We start from the raw sequence: 19,355 nt of genomic DNA, 5'->3' as shown, positions 1-19,355 counted from the left end.
AGTAAAATGTTGAAATATTTTTACTATTTAAAATTGCTTTCTATTTGAATAGATTTTAAAATGTAATTTATTCCTGTGATCAAAGCTGAACTTTTAGCATCATTACTCCAGTCACACGATCCTTCAGAAATCATTCTAATATGCTGATTTAAGAAACATTTCTGTTTATTATCAATGTTGAAAACAGTTGAGTGCAATTTTTTCAGGATTCTTTGATGAATAGAAAGATCAAAAGATCAGCATTTATCTGAAATAAAAAGCTTTTGTAACATTATACACTATTCCATTCAAAAGCTTGGAGTCAGTATAATTTTTTTTATTATTTTTTTCTTTTTTTGGGGGGGGGGGGATTATAGAAATTAATACTATTATTTAGCAAGGATGCTTTAAATTGATCAAAAGTGATCATAAAGATATTAATGTTACAAATTTCTATTTCAGATAAATCCTGTTCTTCTGAACTTTCTATTTATCAAAGAAACCTGAAAAAAAAATGTCAACATAATAATAATAATAAATGTTTTTTTGAGCAGCAAATCAGAATATTAGAAGGATTTCTGAAGGATTATGTGACTGGAGTAATGATGCTAAAAATTCTGCTTTCAAATCACAGGAATAAATTACATTTTAAAATATATTTAAATAGAAAACAGTTATTTTAAATAGTAAAAATATTTCAAAATTTTACTGTTTTTGCTGTACTCAAATAAATGCAGGCTTGGTGAGCAGAAGAGACTTCTTTAAAAAACATTAAAAATCTTACTGTTCAAAAACTTTTGACTGGTAGTGTACTCTGAACTTCATCAGAAAATCGTCTTTGACTAAAGCCCTTTTTAGAAGCGTTTTCTCGTTTCACTTCACACATTTCCAAAGCCTCCATCTGACAAGCAGAAGAGACGCAGGTTTGCATGAAATTGCAGAGCTGGTCAAGAGTGCTGGCGCGCAGCAGTGCCAAGCATTCCTCTGGTGCGGAGGAGGTTTCTGCACTCATTATTATTGTCATTACTGTTAAAGGCACAGCGCCACAGACACTGACCCACTTTAACTACTGACCAAAACACTTTTTACCCAGCTATAGTTTATTTGCCCTGTGTTGAGCTTTTTATCATCTTTCACTGATTAAATTAAAAAATGCATCTGTTTGCCGCCTTCTGAATGGCTATTTGCACAATGCCGTGTGGTTGCTAGGGTGTTATGCTTGGTTGCTAGGTAGTTTTTTATTGTTCAGGTAGAAATCTGATAGCTTAGAAAGGTAGTAGGGTAGGATGAGGGAAGATGCCATTGTGCACTTTTAAATAGCAATGTATTTAGGTGTAAGTTAAGCATGTGCAGGATGATGATGATGCATCAGCTAATGTGTTAACGAAAATAAATAGAAACATTTGCTCATTTAGTTCTCATAGCACAAAATGTAAAATTATTCAAAGATGCCATCTTGCCTCACTAACTTTTATAGAACGTATATATGCCTTTTAATACTATTATTTATTATATTATACTATATTATATATTATATAATATTATAATTTTAAGTGTGATTAATGTAAACTACTAAATCAACTAGTCTATTTTTTTGAAAATTATTAATTGTAAAATTATTTAGAGGCCATCTTACTTATTTAACTTTCGCAGAATGTATACATTTTTATATATATCATATTATTTTATATTAGTATAAAATTATATATTCATATTTTTTACCTTTTCATTAATGTAAAATACTAAATCAACTATCAACCATTCCATTTAAATCTTTAGACATTTTTAAATGTAAAATTATTATTATATAAGCCACCTTACCTCACTACCTTTCAATTTATGCATTACTTTTAATATTATTCTTATATTATCTTATATTATTATACTTCAAAATTATAAGTGTCTTTAAAGTAAAATACAAAAAAAAACTGTTTTATTTATTTATTCATTTATTTTTACATTTATTTTAATAATTGAATAACCAATGTCAAATAAAGCAGAATCCCAGTAAAAGAGATTCATCTGAAAGGTAAATTATTATATGACTTATGTAAAGGAATATGAATATATACATGTTTAATTTCTTATATTTAAGTAACAATATTCCATAACAGCAACACTGTTATTTCAAACTGAATAATTTCACTCAGTTATCCTATAAGGATGTCTAAAATGAAAAACCCAATAAATTACAGTAAGTATTAAAAAAATAATAATAACATAAGATGCCACTTGGGGCCTTTTGGGTCTAATGTTATCTTTTCATTAAAAATCAATACAATATTTTGCACTCCATAAATCCATAAAACAATGTGCCCACATTAGTAAACAGACACACACACACAACCTTTGATATTCAAATTAATATAATTATTTTATATATTTTTTATATACGTATTTTCTAGAAAAATATTAACCTCAAAACTGTTTCAAATGACTAAATCGCACAAATTATGATATTCAGATGAAATTACAAAAATATTAAGAGCATATCTATTCATTGAATAAGATTTATGCCATCTATGATCAAGAGAAACTAAAAAAAAAACATCTTAGCAACCACAGCACAACACCCTAGCATTGTTTTTAGTGTTGCACAGGCATTGAATATGTGAATAAAAGTGCAAAGGAATACAATGTTATTTTATACCCTTACTATACAAAATACAGCTCAAAAATTGAGAAGATCAAAGCATGTTTGGTGGAAAGAAGCCGTCACCAGGGGCTGGGATTATAAGAGCTTACGAAAGACCGATCGAAGAGCAAACGCCGCTCTCCTGTCTGTCTGTAGTCCCACCATCAGCAAAACTCACCGAGACTGACAGCGAGGCTTCAGACACTTTAAAGCTGGGAATAACTATTACTAGCACTCACACAAGCCCTTAGCCGTAAGTGTGAGCAATAGTAATAACTATGCTTGACTTGCCATACATACAAAAACAAGTCCATATGTTTTCATTTTAATAAGACAATGAAATTCGCATTTCCAAGTTTATACGTTCATCTGAGCTCCAGTTATGATTGCAAAGGAGTATGATGAAGGAAAAATGTAATATAACTCCTCGGCGCGGTGGAGAAGATGGGCGTCTAAAAACAGCGCTGGGACCGGGTGAGAATATTGCATCGGTGGAGACGCTCAAACAGCTTGAGTGTGGGTGGACAGTGAAAGTAGGGCAGAGATGCTCTGTGCTTGATAATAATGAAACACACTCCAGGGGCAACGCAAACAATCGCACTTCAAAATGCAACCGTTCCCCAAATCAATGACTGCTGGATGAGCAACTTTCAGGATGCTTGAAAACAGATGCATTCGAAAATAAAATGGTGGACAGCGTTAGTTTCCACTAACAACAATGTGTGTGTGATTGTATTACAACAATTTGAAATAACTATTTTCTGTGATCCAAGCTGAATTTTCAGCATCATTACTCCAGTCTTCAGTGTCACATGATCGGTCAGAAATCATTCTTTTTTTTTTCGGTATTTTTTGGTTATTTTTTACATGGGATATTTAAATTGCTTTGGATAAAAGTGACAAATGCAAAAAATATATAAAATATAAATATATATTTTTCAATATCTTGGTAAATGAGTTGCATGACATGATTTATTAAACTGCAACAGCAGTGTGACATGCTATTCTTCATCTAAAATTATTTTAAATAATACTTTTCTAATTCTTTTATAAATGTCAAGAGTACATGCCATTTTTATGAGCTCCTTTTAATTAAGAGATTATTTGTCACCCTGCTGGGCTATTTAAATGAATTGAAAAATGCTTGATTAAAATGATACAGATCCAGTCACTGATCCAAAAGAAACACTTTACCCTTTACACTTCAGGGCCAAGTTTTTTTTTTTAAAGACATTAATACTTTTATTCAGCAAGGATGCATTAAATTAAATCAAAAGTGACAGTAAGCATTTTTTTTTTAAATGTGTTACAAAATATTTCTATTTCACATAAATGCTGTTCTGCATGTTCTGCTGTTCTGTTAATAATAAATGTTTTTGAGCAGCATATTAGAATGATTTCTGAAGGATCATGTGACACTGAAGACTGGAGTAATGATGCTGAAAAATCAGTTTTGCATCACAGGAATAAATTACATTTTAATATGTTTTCAACTAAAATACACTTATTTTAAATTGTAAAAACATTTTGCATTATTACTGTTTTTACTGCATTTTTGATCAAATGCAGCCTTGGTGAGCATAAAACAACTGTTTTCAATAATATTTCAAAAATCTTAACACCCCTAAACTTTTGAACACTAGTCTACATTCATATAAATTTTAAACTAAAATGGTGATATTTGAAAAAAAAAAAAAAAAAGGTTTATTTATGGATTTAGTTCCGACTCAGATGCTGCTTATGGAAACTGCACCATCCACACTTTCTATCTGTACAGGTAGGACTGGTGTGGGTCACAAGTGATGAGTCAAAAACAGAGAAAAGCTCATTTGCATACCGCACAGCTGTCTCGCAGGGCATCAAACTTGCGTTGGATTTCATCCCGATGGGCCTAAAAAAAAAAGAAACAAAATGAGAGTGAAAATGGCCATGTTTGCAAGAAGTGCGCACTCTGCCAGAGTGCTGCGTGGAGTTCTGCAGTAAAGTGCATTTGAGCAGATAGCAGCGGCGCTGTGAAATGAACTCGAGTGTCATGACGGGTGTGATGTCATGCATGAGAGCGGCGGGTGCGAGGATGAAACCATGTCATAGATGCATTGAAACGCGTACCGCAGAAGAGCGTGGGAAGATGTTTACAGCACTGTGAAGAAGAGGAACACAATGGTCCACTGAGAGATTCGCCACATGATCATTCATTACGACTGAACGATATAAAGGAGATGCGTGGAGTCTGTGAAATGGTGATATGAAATGATAGGGATTATATCGACTGCTGATCCTTCAGAAGCTACTTTGAAACTTTAGCTTGCCAAGATGCAAACTTCTTAGTTACACTACAGTTGAGTTGCCTTTTGCTTAAGTTACTTACAAAAAAACTACTGCATTATATTTGATACGGAAATTTCAAAGGTCTCTAAATGATCAAGATGATCAAAACTTTGCTGAAAAACCTGTTGAACTCAATCGACTTTTTTATCAAGTATAATTTAGTATAACTGTACAAACGTCCACCTTCTGCTCGTGCTTCACGTGTCTTTTTGCTGTGAAACTGTTATTGATTTTTATAAAGTAAACATAAGAATGACTTTGATATTGTTAGTAATATTTCAAGATGAACACTTACTGGTTTGAAGCAACCTAGTTTCACTTTATTATCCAGACATCATCATCCAAAAATCAGGTTCAAATGTATCAAATGGGTCAATATCACCATAGAGTGCCTTTCAACCCTCAAAATACTCAAACATTTTGGTTTTAATTTCCCATTCACTTTATGTCATGTCATAAATAGTAGACACTCAAGTACTATAGAAACATATTAGCTGAGCTCCCACACATTTTTTAGATAATTATGGGCCATTATTCAAAGCATAAACCATAAGATATGTCCACCCTGTTATGGACATATATGTTACTGTTAAATACGTTTTCATTGCAAACTTAAGATGCAAATTATATTTTCTGAAAGGTATGATGTCCCTTTCTTAAACAGGGTTATTTGTTATTTGCTTTCAAATTATAAATACATAAAATATTTTATGTAAATCATGTGTTTTTAAAGAAACTCAAACAATTTAATGGACATGGACAAACTCTTCTTTTTTATTAAATAAAAATATAGTTTTTATTACCAAATGATCAATACACTCAAATTAAGTAATCTCTTATTTAACAAAATATTAACAGGAGAACAAAATTTTTTAATTTTATGATTTGACAACATTCTACTATCATTCAAATTTAATGAGCAGTGCATGGGACATAGCAAAATAACACGCATCCTCTTACACAAAACTAAAAAATCTAGAAAATGTATCTAATGAGCCAAGTAATGCTTTTGTTATGAATATAAAAACTTAGCCTAATATAACACACCCTTTCATGGTCATTTTTATGTTAAGTTATCATGGCAAATGAGTTATTTATGTACAGGGCACCAAAAGGCACCCTACAGTGATATTGACCCAAATATGATCACCAGGCTTTTAAGGAACGTTTATTTGTTCAGCACTCAATCATCATTGTATTGTATTGCATTGCATTACATGTTTTGATCATAAGCTACCTAAGCATTTAAATATAATCGTATTGGATATATAGAGTGAGGACTGATATTTAAATCATTTTGTATCTGCTATATGTGACCCTGGAGCACAAAAGCAGTCTTAAGTCGCTGGGGCATATTTGTAGCAATAGCCAAAAATACATTCTATCCATTTATCCAAAATACAAACACATGCAAAACTTGATGAAATAGAATGTATTTAAACGTGTAGGCCCATTATAAAATCAATATTAATAAAAAAAATCACAGCAGGAACATTTTGTCACTATATTTTAACTCTGTAAAGCATGTACAGTAATAGTCACAAAAAAAAAAAAAAAAACTTGAAATTGAATAGTTTATTAAACCTTTAGACAATTTAAAAATAATAATTATTATAATAAAAAAAAACACTGCCCAAACGAAGCAAAAATATGCAATTTGGTACAGATGCTGATATTTATTTGGACAAAAAGAGATTAAATTCTGATGCTTGTAATGTAAATCAATGAGATCTTTATAACGGTACAGACTTTGCTTATGTACAATGATATAAATATCAGTCGTCACTCTCAAAACATGATGCAATGCAATACAGTGATGATCGAGAGATGAACAAATAAACGTTCCTTGAAAGCCTGATGATCAGATTTGAGACTCACATTTGAACATGATTTAAAAAAAAAAAATAATAATAATAATAAAACAGTCTGGATAATCAAGTAAACCTATCTGCTTCAGTCCAGTAAGTGTTCATCTTAAAATATAAAAGTTATTATGCTCACTTCATAAAAATCAGTAAAGATTTGACAGCAAAAAGACATATAAAGCACTCGATAAAGGTGGATGTTTGTACAATTAAACTACATTTAACTGCTAAAAAACGATGAATTAGATGACAGCAGGCATGTAGATAGATTGTGTCCATCACTTAAAATGTGACATGTACTTCTGCTCTGAATAAATCAGTGTTCACCCCTTGTTTTTTTGCACATATAAAGGCATGTATTGCTGGAATCTCTGTCATGTACAGTACTTACAGTGCTGTCAGCAGTGTCGGGAATAACACACTGCAAGTAACGTGGGTTACGTAGTCAAATAAGTCGTATTTACAACTGGGAAACTCTTGAGATAATTCTGATACCCGACTAAACTTTAAATATGGCGGAGGAGAGAAAACATAGCAGTATACTGTGAAGTTGTATTGGTTTTTCTCACAACATCTTCATTGCTTTCTCCTGCTATTACAGTCATGTATATTTACGTATATAAATAACCATTTAATGCATATTGTATGTACTGAACACAGCAAAAATAGCATTTATTTGGATTCTATTTGGATGATGGATTCTATTATTGACTTGAAATCATGTTACATGTGAATGGAAATCTATTGACACAAATAGATAAAGTGTTTTATATATATCTCCAAAATCTCCAACTTGACAGGTGCGTGAAAAAACAAGTGTCTCCTCTTTAGACACTAAAGAATCATATGTGAGCCTGGAGCACAAAAGCAGTCTTAAGTCGCTGGGGTATATTTGTAGCAATAGCCAACAATACATTGTATGGGTCAAAATTATTTAAAAAAAAAGTCAAAAATCATTAGGATATTAAGTAAAGATCGTGTTCCATGAAGCTATATGTAATTTCCTACTGTAAATATATCAAAACTTAATTTTTGATTAGTAATATGCAGTGCTATGAACTTCATTTGGACAACTTTAAAGGCGATTTTCTCAATATTTCGATTTTTTTGCACCCTCAGATTCCAGATTTTCAAATAGTTGCATCTCGGCCAAATATTGTCCGATCCTAACAAACCATACATTAATGGAAAGCTCATTTATTTAGCTTTCAGATGATGTATAAATCTCAATTTCGGAAAATTGACCCTTATGACTGGTTTTGTGGTCCAGGGTCACATATTGTTATAAAGATCTCATTGATTTACAAGCATCAGCATTTCATACTTTTGGCCATATAAACGTCAGCATCTGCACCAAATTGAATGTTTTTGCTCTGTTTTGGCCTCTGAACAAAACCAGGGGTGTTATTTTCCTCCTTAAGTATATTTTATTCCTCCATATTCTCACTATATTATACAAGCCATAAAAGCCTGATAGATTGAATATGATACTCAACAATAAAAAACACACATGCAAACTTTCTTCTTTTAGAATTTAGGTTCAATAAACAGTTTCATCCTCCATACAGTATGTATAGAACTAAATCACATTTATTTATTGCTGTACTCTGCCTACTATTTTATAAAAAGTAGTGTGTGAAACAGCATGGCTCTAAAAGGCATTTTTAACTGCTAATCTCAGTCATATACAATTGTTGGTCACACTTTAGTTTGGGGACCAATTCTCACTATTAACTATGACTTTTGCCTAAATAAACTCCTAATTTGCTGCTTATTAATAGTTAGAAAGGTAGTTAAGTTTAGATATTTGGTAGGATTAAGAGATCTAAAATAGGATCATGCAGAATAAGGCATTAATATATGCTTTATAAGTACTAATAAAAAAGTATAAGTACTGCATGCTAATATGCAACTGGTTAATAGTAAGAATTGATCTCCAAACTAAACTGTTACCTTCTAAATGATGAGGGAAAGGAAAGAGATGGATTGGATCTGGATCATGGTCACTTCAGGTTCATTCATCACAATGTAATCTCTCACCCGGAGGACGGTGATCTCCTCCTCGGCCTCTGCGGTCGTCTCCTCCAGCTCGGTCTTGGCCTGTCGTAGCTGGTTCTCCAGTGCGTGCCGGGCCGCCTGCAGGCTGCTGATCTGAGCTTCTCTCTCCTGCAGGGACAGCGTGAGCTCCGACACCTGCCTCTTGATCTCCAGCTTCTGCTCCTCGTGCTCCAGACCCATCTGTGGAGGAACACACAGCAGGACCGTAGTTACTGGGTGATCAACACCACTCCAGTGCATCGATTAACGTCTTGTGAAGCCAAAAGCTGTGTGTTTGTAAGAAATGAATCCATCATGAAGATGTTAATAACTTTAAACCATTGCTTCCTGCTAAAATACAAATACTCTATCCATAATAGTTTCATCCAGTGAAAAAGTTGTCTGGTCTGAATCAGGTCTGAAGTCTGCACAGATCAAGCACTGTTTACAAGCCAAAACAGACTTATTCTAAACAAATATTTGGGTGGATTTTGATTTTGACAAGAGGAGACAGTCTTTTTCAGTGTTCTTATGGATTATGGCATTTTGGCCAGAAGTGACAGTTGATGGATTTGTTTCTTACAAACATGCAGCTTTTGGCTTCACAAGACATTAATTGACTTATTGGTAAGCCCCGCCCCCCCTTAGTTACTGTTGCGCACTCTGACAAACAAACGGAGTTGCTACTGTCTTACAATGACAGCTGTCAATGTGAAAACCTTGTCCCAAGATGTTTTTGGACACGGAAGGACCATCATTTAAGTGGGACTTAAATATGATATGGAGGTATATGCTGTATACAATATTTCAAAATAAATATGTAAAAATAGAGATCACAATGCAAACAGGAGAAGTCTCATGTTACGGTCGTTACAATCACAATGACAACATCTCGGATCAACACAGTTCATGTACCGCAGGGTACGATTAAATTAATTTACATTTAACCAGTTTAAAGGGGTCCTATTATGCTTTTTCACTTTTTTAATTTTAGTCAGTGTGTAGTGTGTATGTTTGGGCATAAAAAAGATCTAGAAAGTTACAAATCTCAAAGTCCACTCCAAAGGGAGATATTTTGTTTTTAAAAAATCCCTTTTCAAGAACTACAACGAACGGCTCGTTTGGACTACAACGTTGTTTTCCGGGCTTTGTGATATCACAAAGCGGCCCATTAGAATATCATTAAAAATAATTCCCGCCTACAGAAATTCGAATGGTTGGGGGGTGGGGAGGGGCGAGGTTGTGGTTAGAACGCTTGGTTGAGTGAGCGCATCAGACGAGACGATGAAGAAGAAGTGCTGCTGCAGAGTTAGTGCATCAGAGAAAACCAAGAAGAAGAGCTGCTGTGCTGTAGCGTAAAATTTTCGGGCCAATCACAACGCACTGGGACAGCTAACCAATCACAACACATTTTGTTTTTCGGAAGGCGGACCTTCATCAAAGCCGGAACTAATCGAGCCGTTTGTGCCAGGATGGGGAGAAAGGTATTGTAATAATGTAAATTATGTGTCACCAAGCATGAGAGCAATGTTCTAGTACACCCCCAAAACAAAATCAAGACTTTGTAAAAGAGCATAATAGGACCCCTTTAATATGGAGAGGCACTGAAATGTAGACCTTTGTTTAAGCGTTTTTGACTTGACTTTACACCGTACATGACGTGAGAACAGTTCGCTATTTAGGTTTGTACATTAGCATGGATGTACTAACTTTAATGTAAGTTTTAGCCAGAGATACCTTGCTGAAGCACAAGATGACATTAATGTTCTGCTTGAGCAGATGAAAATTGTAACTTAATGAGAGTATGACAATCAGAAAATGAACGTTTTCGTCTTCATTGGGATTAGGTTCAGGTTTAGGTTCATAAATTCTATTGCCTATCCTCTCAGGATACCTGGAATCAGTGTTTCAAGTACCCCAGGCACATCGGTTTTCCATTTTCGAAGCATAAACACCATCAAACCGATGCGAGCTTTGGATCTTCCAGTGTTTCTCTATGGTGCTAAAACCTAAAGATGTCCGAGTTCCGCTTCCCATGCAACTGATACTCGACTGGCATTGGCTCATCTGTGTTCGAGGGGAGGGGCTTACCGATAGGTCAGTTGATGGACTGGAGTGGTGTGGATTACTTGTGGATTATTGTGATGTTTTTATCAGCTGTTTGGACTCTCATTCTGACGGCACCCATTCACTGCAGAGGATCCATTGGTGAGTATAAGCCCGTTTCCGCCGCAGGAACTTTCCCCAGGAACTAGGAACTTTGGGCCGGTACTCTGTGTGTTTCCACCACAGGAAACAGGATCTAAATAAAGTTCCGGGTAACAATTTGCCCCTCAGAAAGTCTCTGCTCGCGAGGTAGTACTTTTTCAAAGGTCCAGAACTTTCGGGGGCGGGACTTGGGCGCTGAACATGCTGATTGGTTGAGTTCACGCAGCATTCTGAATTATTCACATTATTTTTTTAAAATATTACTGTTATTGTGTCATGAAATGTAGTTTTAAAAGTATTCCAGGCGAGAATGTAGTTGTTTAAACTCAAATCTGCAGTTTATTTATAAAGATAGCGCCTATTTGAAAATGTGCGTCGCCGATTTCGGAGACGTGAGCGCCAGGACGATCAGCGGGCGCTCAGTGCTCATGTTTCCCGACGAGAGCAGCCTCACCTCGGCTAGTCCTTCTGGCATTTTCCACTGGCTCTGATGTCTCTGTAGTTGTAAAACATGAGATATAATTTGTTTTGGGTAAATCTAACAGGTAATGTTTGGTCTTAATAATCTATTAACCCTCTAAGCGCCAAAGTCACAAAATTGCGACAAGACGTCATACTTAATAAAATAGACTGTAGTTCCTAATATGGTGTAATATCTCATTTGTATTCCCTACCACTAGATGGCAGACATGTAGTACTTCGATTCTAGACCAAAATGACGTCACGTTCCTATTCAAAGTGTTCGAGGAAATAGCAGAGCAAGTGAGCTATCGTGTCATTGATGCGGAAGCAGTTCAGTTCATAGCGTGCAAGTAAATTGTGAGATTTGTGAGAGAAAATCGCCAAATGACTAATAAAAAGTTGTACCGTGAGGATGTGTTGCAAATGTTATTCGCCGATTCTGACTCTGAAGGGGAATATTTGCCTTTTGGAAATGACGAAAAAAAACATGCAAATAAGTTCAAACATCAATTCAATATCTACTATTTTCTGAATATTATGAAATTCAAGATGGCCGCCCCTGATGACGTCATAATATGCAAATTAGACGAGTATATTTACACCCCACATAAACTTTCGGTCATGCCCAACATTTTTTTAATTTACAGTAGATGTCTATCTTTAAGCCTTTTCAAGCCACAAGCTTTTGAAATCTTGATGTCAAAATCCAGCATTTTTCCCAAAAATCCCTGGCACCTAAAGGGTTAATATGTTAAAATGAAAATAAAAAAGGCAATGTTTGATATAATATTTAGTTTCATTGTAATGTATGTACGTTCCCTGAACTACATTTCTGCGGCTATTAATATGTTTAAATGAAAACGAAAAGAGGCAGTGGTGTTTGATATCATATTTCGTCTTATTGTAAATACAGTGAGGAAAATTGCAGTAGCCAAGGCGAGCTGACTGACGTTATCAAGTACACTGCTGTTCCATTTGCAGAACTTTGCGTACTTGGAATTGAGAAACGCGCGCAGACCTACATCACCAGACTAATAGCCTAATCTTGACGGTACTTTAGACCGCGATGGAAATGCAGACAGCAACAGGGAAAAAAGTTCCTGGGACAGACTGTGCCAGGTAACTTCGGTGGAAAAGCGGCTTATGTGACAATGCTCAATTTCTCCAAAACTGTTCCAATGAAGAAACAAACTCATCTACATCTTGGATGGCCTGAAGGTGAGTAAATTATCAGCAAATTTTAATTTTTGGGTGAACTTTTCTTTTAGGCAGAAATTTCCTCAAAATTGTCATTATTTAACTTTTTTATAATTCCTATTATCTTTGATTACTCTCATTACTGAAAATACAGTATTTTTATTGCATCACAGTAAAACAACTGTTGCCATATTACAATGATTTTTTTTTACTTAAATCAACAAATAATTTTTTACAGTGATGAGAAATTTAAAATAATGGCATGATGCAAGAAAAAAAGTTATATATATAATATATATATATATATATATATACATATAGTTTTCTAATAGTTTTAGACTTCATTGTGTTTATGCAAAATCTAATTTATTTCTTTCTGTTGATTTTGGGGTGAAACATGATTCAGAATTCTCCCCGAGTGCATCAATTGTATCTGTATAGCATTTTACAAAATACAAACAGTTTCAAAGCAGCTTTACAAAAATTCATGATGTTAATGTTTGTAACATATAACATATGCATGCCTTACAGTCATATTTAGCAGATTAGAGCTCATAATAATCACATTAATCACAGGCTCATATTAATTAATGCAAAATCTAATTTATTTATTTCTGTTGATTTTGGGGTGAAACATGATTCAGAATTCTCCCCGAGTGCATCAATTGTATCTGTATAGCATTTTACAAAATACAAACAGTTTCAAAGCAGCTTTACAAAAATTCATGATGTTAATGTTTGTAACATATAACATATGCATGCCTTACAGTCATATTTAGCAGATTAGAGCTCATAATAATCACATTAATCACAGGCTCATATTAATTAAGAGACCACATGGAATATTTGTCACCCTGCTGGGCTATTTAAATGAACTGAAAAAAGGCATGATTAAAATGATTTAAAACAAGAAATGTTCAAAAGTTTGGGGTCAGTTCGATTTTTGTTGTTATCTGAAAGAAATACGTTATTTTATTCAGCAAGGATGCATTAAATTTATCAAAAGTGACTTTTTAAAGACATTTTTAATGTTAAAAATCAGAAAATTCCAAATAAATGCTGTTTTTTTTTTACTTTCTATTCAACAAAGAAACCTGAAAAAATGTATCGCTGTTTTCACAAAAACAAGCAGCAGCGCAACTGCTTTCAACTTCTTATACATTTCTTCAGATTTTTTTCGGGAACTCTCCTCAAGTTCATCAAACTGTCTCATCATCGTCGTCATACGATGGTCTTGGTCGTCACTCACCTCTCGCAGTCTAGCCTCCAGTATTAAAAAACAATAAAAGGACATTCCCAGAATTCCCCTCACAATATTATATATATGATTATAGTTTATTTAAATAGTTTTGTTTCTTCCTATTTTTGTTTAGCAGCAATGTACTTTTTTTTATTTTCAGTTTTCATTTTAGTTCAAGTTTTAGTAATTTTGTTGTGTGCTTCGGTACAATATTATATATATGATTATAGTTTATTTAAATAGTTTTGTTTCTTCCTATTTTTGTTTAGCAGCAATGTACTTTTTTTATTTTCAGTTTTCATTTTAGTTCAAGTTTTAGTAATTTTGTTGTGTGCTTCGGTATTTTTTTAATATTTCTATTCAGCTTTAATTTATTTTTATTTCAGTTCTAGTCATTTTAGCACTTCAACATTATTTTAAGTGACTGGTATATACTTCAATGCAAAAAAAGTATTTGCAAAGAATACCATATCCAATACAAACTGTGTATTTTATGACAATATGTAGCACAGCATGAAGCAGAATGACTAATTGCTTTTACATAACAACAACAGGCAACCGCAATATGATAAAAGACTAAAATTCGATTAATAATTAAATGTGTTACTAAAAATAATCCAAACAAACAGCTCTTCAGTCAAGTAATATAATGTGTTAGTCTAACTGTAGGCTGTTTATGGTTAGCAACTGTAATTGATTTCCATCCATCACTGAATCAGCTGGAGTCTGTGTGTTCATGGATGTAAACTCACATGTTTTTCTGCGTGTAAATGCTGCTGTTGGCTGCCAGTTTGTTGGCCTCGGACAGCTCAGCGATCCTCTGTTCCAGATTGCTCATCTTTGACTCCATGGCATTGATCGTCTACATGAAGCAGAGTCACTGATGAGTAAATTAGACATTATAATTCAAAGCAGAACCTTAGTTCAATAATGAACAGAACAGCTTGAATTTCTTTACGAGGCCAGCTGGTTAGTGCTGGTCATGCTGGTGAATCAGTATAGTCAAACAAGTACAGTATAGTCTTCTCAAAAGTACTGGTGCTTTAGTACTACATTTTACAAAAGTAACAATACTAGCCTTCCTACAGTACCAGCAGGGTTATTATAGTTAACTAAAACGTAACAAAAAATCTTACTTATAAAATAAAAGTAAATAATAAAATTATTAATATACACACACACATACATATATACACATATATACACTCTACAAAATGCTGGGTTGTATAAATAGAAAAATGGGGGCAAAAACAAAAGTGTTGCGTTTATAATTTTGTTCAGTGTATATACAGTTTATTAATATACACACACATACATATATACACACATATATATATATATATATATATATATATACACACACATATATGTATATACAGTATATATATACACACACACACGAAATTATTAATATACATATATATATGACAAAAACACAACAAAATTACTAAAACTTTAACTAAAATTAAAGTGAAAATATAAAAAAATAAAAATGAATTTAAACTATTAATTAAAACTATAATAGTATCTTAATCTTACCAAAAAGATACTGATTACTGAGTCATTTAGGTTTTTTGCTCTTCATTTAACTTCATTAATCACTTGACCTTTTTAAAACCAGTGCTTACTTAATATAAAAAATATTTCAAGTCTACATGCTAAAGTTTTAATGTATTATTTACTTATAATTATTAGTAGAATTAATTAACTCATTTAACTTAATCTTTTTTTTTTAATACTAAAGAAAATATTTAAATAGGTCCAATAGTTTTTGATATGGTAGTGAAATTGGTACAGAGGAAAATGAAATTTTAGTTGGTATTGTCACAACACGTTTTTTGTAATTCCTATTATCTTTGATTATTCTTAATGCTGTCAATACAGTATTTTTATTGCACTACAGTAAAACACTTATTGCCATAGAATTTTTTTTTTTATTTAAATCAACAAATTCACAGCAGATTTTTTTTACAGTAATGAGAAGTTTAAAAACATACCACGATGCAAAATAAATAAATAAATTGAATTTATTGTCTTGCACAACAGCACAAAGATCAGTGTTAATTAATAGGGTCACACTATGTAATTTTTCCCAATGAAAAATTATAGTCTCTCTCTCAGAAAAAGCTAAATAACATGTTACCGCTGTCTGGTCGCTGATCATTTTTCCCCGCTCGCGAGATTCCTCCTCATACGTGTTCTGCTTGGACTCCAGCAGTTCCTTTTCAGCCAAATCAGCCTTCATTTGAGTCTCTAAAACCTACAAAACACAAGCACTGGGTTATTACACCTGACAAACGAACAGAAAGTACCTTCAAAATGAGGCCTTTAAAGGTTTCATCAAAATCCAAAGATAAACACAGAGTCAGGATCTTTTATTCAGTAGCTATAAAATTAATAACGAGCACTAAAGTATATCGGTCCTGTCACTGTGTGAACCCAACGATAACCGCTCTGTTGAACATCACTGATATTTGTCACAATCAGAAGTGTGTGTGTGTGGCCTGACCTTGATCTTGTCTTCATAAAGCTTTTTCTTCTGTTCCAGGTGTGTTTCCACACGCTGCGCTGATGCCTGTGTTTCACGTAAGTTCTCTTCGAGTTCCTGCATACAGACAAGAGAAGAAGAACTGCTAGGTTATTTTTCCCAGAAGAAAAATTTTAAAAGTGTGGGACTTCAGTACAAGTCTCTATTTAATCTCATTTATTTTAGGAAAAACAGTAGGAACGTTTTTAATTGATAACATATTCCTCATACGTGTTCTGCTTGGACTCCAGCAGTTCCTTTTCAGCCAAATCAGCCTTCATTTGAGTCTCTAAAACCTACAAAACACAAGCACTGGGTTATTACACCTGACAAACGAACAGAAAGTACCTTCAAAATGAGGCCTTTAAAGGTTTCATCAAAATCCAAAGATAAACACAGAGTCAGGATCTTTTATTCAGTAGCTATAAAATTAATAACGAGCACTAAAGTATATCGGTCCTGTCACTGTGTGAACCCAACGATAACCGCTCTGTTGAACATCACTGATATTTGTCACAAGCAGAAGTGTGTGTGTGTGGCCTGACCTTGATCTTGTCTTCATAAAGCTTTTTCTTCTGTTCCAGGTGTGTTTCCACACGCTGCGCTGATGCCTGTGTTTCACGCAAGTTCTCTTCGAGTTCCTGCATACAGACAAGAGAAGAAGAACTGCTAGGTTATTTTTCCCAGAAGAAACATTTTAAAAGTGTGGGACTTCAGTATAAGTCTCTATTTAATCTCAGTAGGAACGTTTTTAATTGATAACATATTTCCCTAACAGGTCTCCAGTAGTTATATTTTTGTATTATTTATATACTTTTAAAGTATTTATTAATATTTCGAACTAGCTTTTGTTTTTATATCTTCAGTTTTCATTAAAATTTTTGTTCAAGTTTAAATAATTTTGTGCCTTTCTCATTCATATTAAATATATTTAAAATATTTGTATTTTGCTTTCATTTATTTTTATTTCAATTTTAGCAATTTAGTACTTCAACTTTTTAATTTTTTTCATATAATATTTATATTTTATTTAAGCTTTAAATTAATTAATGAAAACAGTTTTTTAACAGTTTTAATTAACCTGTTAGTTAGTTAATTGCAAATTACCCCACCATATATATTTTACAAAAAATGTAAATGGTTTACTATTGCATTATATGTAATTATACAGTAAAATACAGTCAAATGTATCATTTTTGGAAGAACAAACCATAACTTTTACTGTGAAAAACAGTAAAAGTTATTAGTTTATAGTTTTTAGTTTATATACAGCATATCGTGTATTTAAATAGTTTTGCTTTTCCTCATTTTTGTTATCAGTAATGTATTTTGTACTTTCAGTTTTTATTTGAATTTTTGTTTTAGTAATTTGTTATGTGCTTTTGTCATTTTTATTGTATTTCTAAATATTTCTATAATTTACTTTTATTTCAGTTTTAGTCATTTTTGTACTTCAACTCTTTTAAAGTTTAAGTTCACACAATATTTATATTTTATTTCATTTCAGCCTTATTTTAATTAATTAAAACTATTTTTAATAGGCAAGGCAAGTTTATTTATATAGCACATTTCATACACAATGGTAATTCAAAGTGCTTTACATCAAAAGGAATTAAAATCTCAAAGTAAAAGAAAAAATGTGAAATTATTTTAAAAAATGATTTAAAATGCATTAAAACAGTTAAGAATAAAAAATGAGGATACATAACATACAGTGCAATCATTCAGACTTGGCACAGTGCTCATTTAGTAAATGCACAGCTAAACAGTTGTTGTGAGTCTAGATTTAAATGTAGTTCAATCGAATGTATTAACAGTTTTAATAGTTTTATTTTTAATTACCGATAACAACTCTGGTCTCCAGATGAACTCAAAATGTGCCATTTCATTTTTAAGCACCTGTTAATCGTCACTAATTCATAAAAATCAATAATGTACGGTATAAATCATCCAGCTAAAAACACATCGTCATTGTGACACACATGATCATGGCCAAAGACTGAGACGATCCACTGCAATCTGTCACTTTTGGAGCCGTGACAGGGCCAGAGAGCATGCTGGGAGCTGAGGAAAAGAAGCGCTGACACTGCCAGGCTAAGCAGGTCGAAGAAAAACGAATAAAACAGAAAATGCATGTGTTTAATGCAAGCGTGAGTGTTTGAGGAGGTATACCGCGCGTGACTAAGAAGTGTTACGCGTCTTAAGTAGCTTTACTGCGTGCATGTGATACCTCCAGAAGACGTTTCTGGAGCGCAGCAAACGCATTTCATTGACACGTCGTGTTGAGTGAACAGCTCCAGTGTTCACCTGTTTGTTTGTGTGTGTGTGTGTTTAAGATACAGAATGTGTAAATCAGCGGGAGTTCAGCGCTTGCTCGCGTCTCAGGCTTACCATGATTTTGTCGGCCATCTGTTGGATCTGCTGCGACTTGGTCTGAATGTCTTCTTTGAGTTTAGTTTCTCTCCGTTCCACCATCTCCAGCCTCTTCACCTGGTTCTCCAGGGTTTTCCTGCCATCCTGTTCCATCCCAAAAAAAGGAAAAACCTCATTTTGATGATGTTCTCATGGCAACTTACACTGATCAGGTAGAAATAGCCCCTGGAACAGTATTTCGTGACGTGACGTGACATGTGGCCAAGTATGGTTACCCATACTAGGAATTAGTGCTCTGCATTTAACCCATCCTTAGTGCACACACACACAGCAGTGAACACACACACACACACCGTGAACACACACCCGGAGCAGTGGGCAGCCATTTATGCTGCGGTGCCCGGGGAGCAGTTGGGGGTTCGGTGCCTTGCTCAAGGGCACCTCAGTCGTGGTATTAAAGGTGGAAGAGAGCACTGTACATTCACTCCCCCCACCTACAATCCC

The 19,355-nt window shown here is 33.7% G+C and overlaps 1 protein-coding gene across 1 annotated transcript in view; it reads right to left on the bottom strand.

Moving 5' to 3' along the window:
• The window catches only part of LOC107754418 (citron Rho-interacting kinase-like), a 71,160-nt gene that overhangs the window by 27,369 nt on the left and 24,436 nt on the right, over positions 1–19,355 (bottom strand). The window contains exons 9-16 of the mRNA XM_016570855.1: positions 18,870–18,995; positions 17,024–17,119; positions 16,095–16,211; positions 14,704–14,813; positions 14,579–14,582; positions 13,961–13,975; positions 8,848–9,045; positions 4,452–4,505 (exon numbers count right to left, since the gene is read on the bottom strand). Of these exons, the coding sequence (XP_016426341.1) occupies positions 4,452–4,505; positions 8,848–9,045; positions 13,961–13,975; positions 14,579–14,582; positions 14,704–14,813; positions 16,095–16,211; positions 17,024–17,119; positions 18,870–18,995 (720 nt within the window). The remainder of the gene's footprint in view (positions 1–4,451; positions 4,506–8,847; positions 9,046–13,960; positions 13,976–14,578; positions 14,583–14,703; positions 14,814–16,094; positions 16,212–17,023; positions 17,120–18,869; positions 18,996–19,355) is intronic.

Source organism: Sinocyclocheilus rhinocerous, unplaced genomic scaffold (genome assembly GCF_001515625.1).
Source record: "Sinocyclocheilus rhinocerous isolate Xijiao unplaced genomic scaffold, SAMN03320098_v1.1 scaffold1223, whole genome shotgun sequence".
NCBI classification, from domain to species: domain Eukaryota; kingdom Metazoa; phylum Chordata; class Actinopteri; order Cypriniformes; family Cyprinidae; genus Sinocyclocheilus; species Sinocyclocheilus rhinocerous.
The sequence above is the reverse complement of the archived record's forward strand: the minus strand, read 5'-3'. Positions and strand labels throughout refer to the sequence as shown.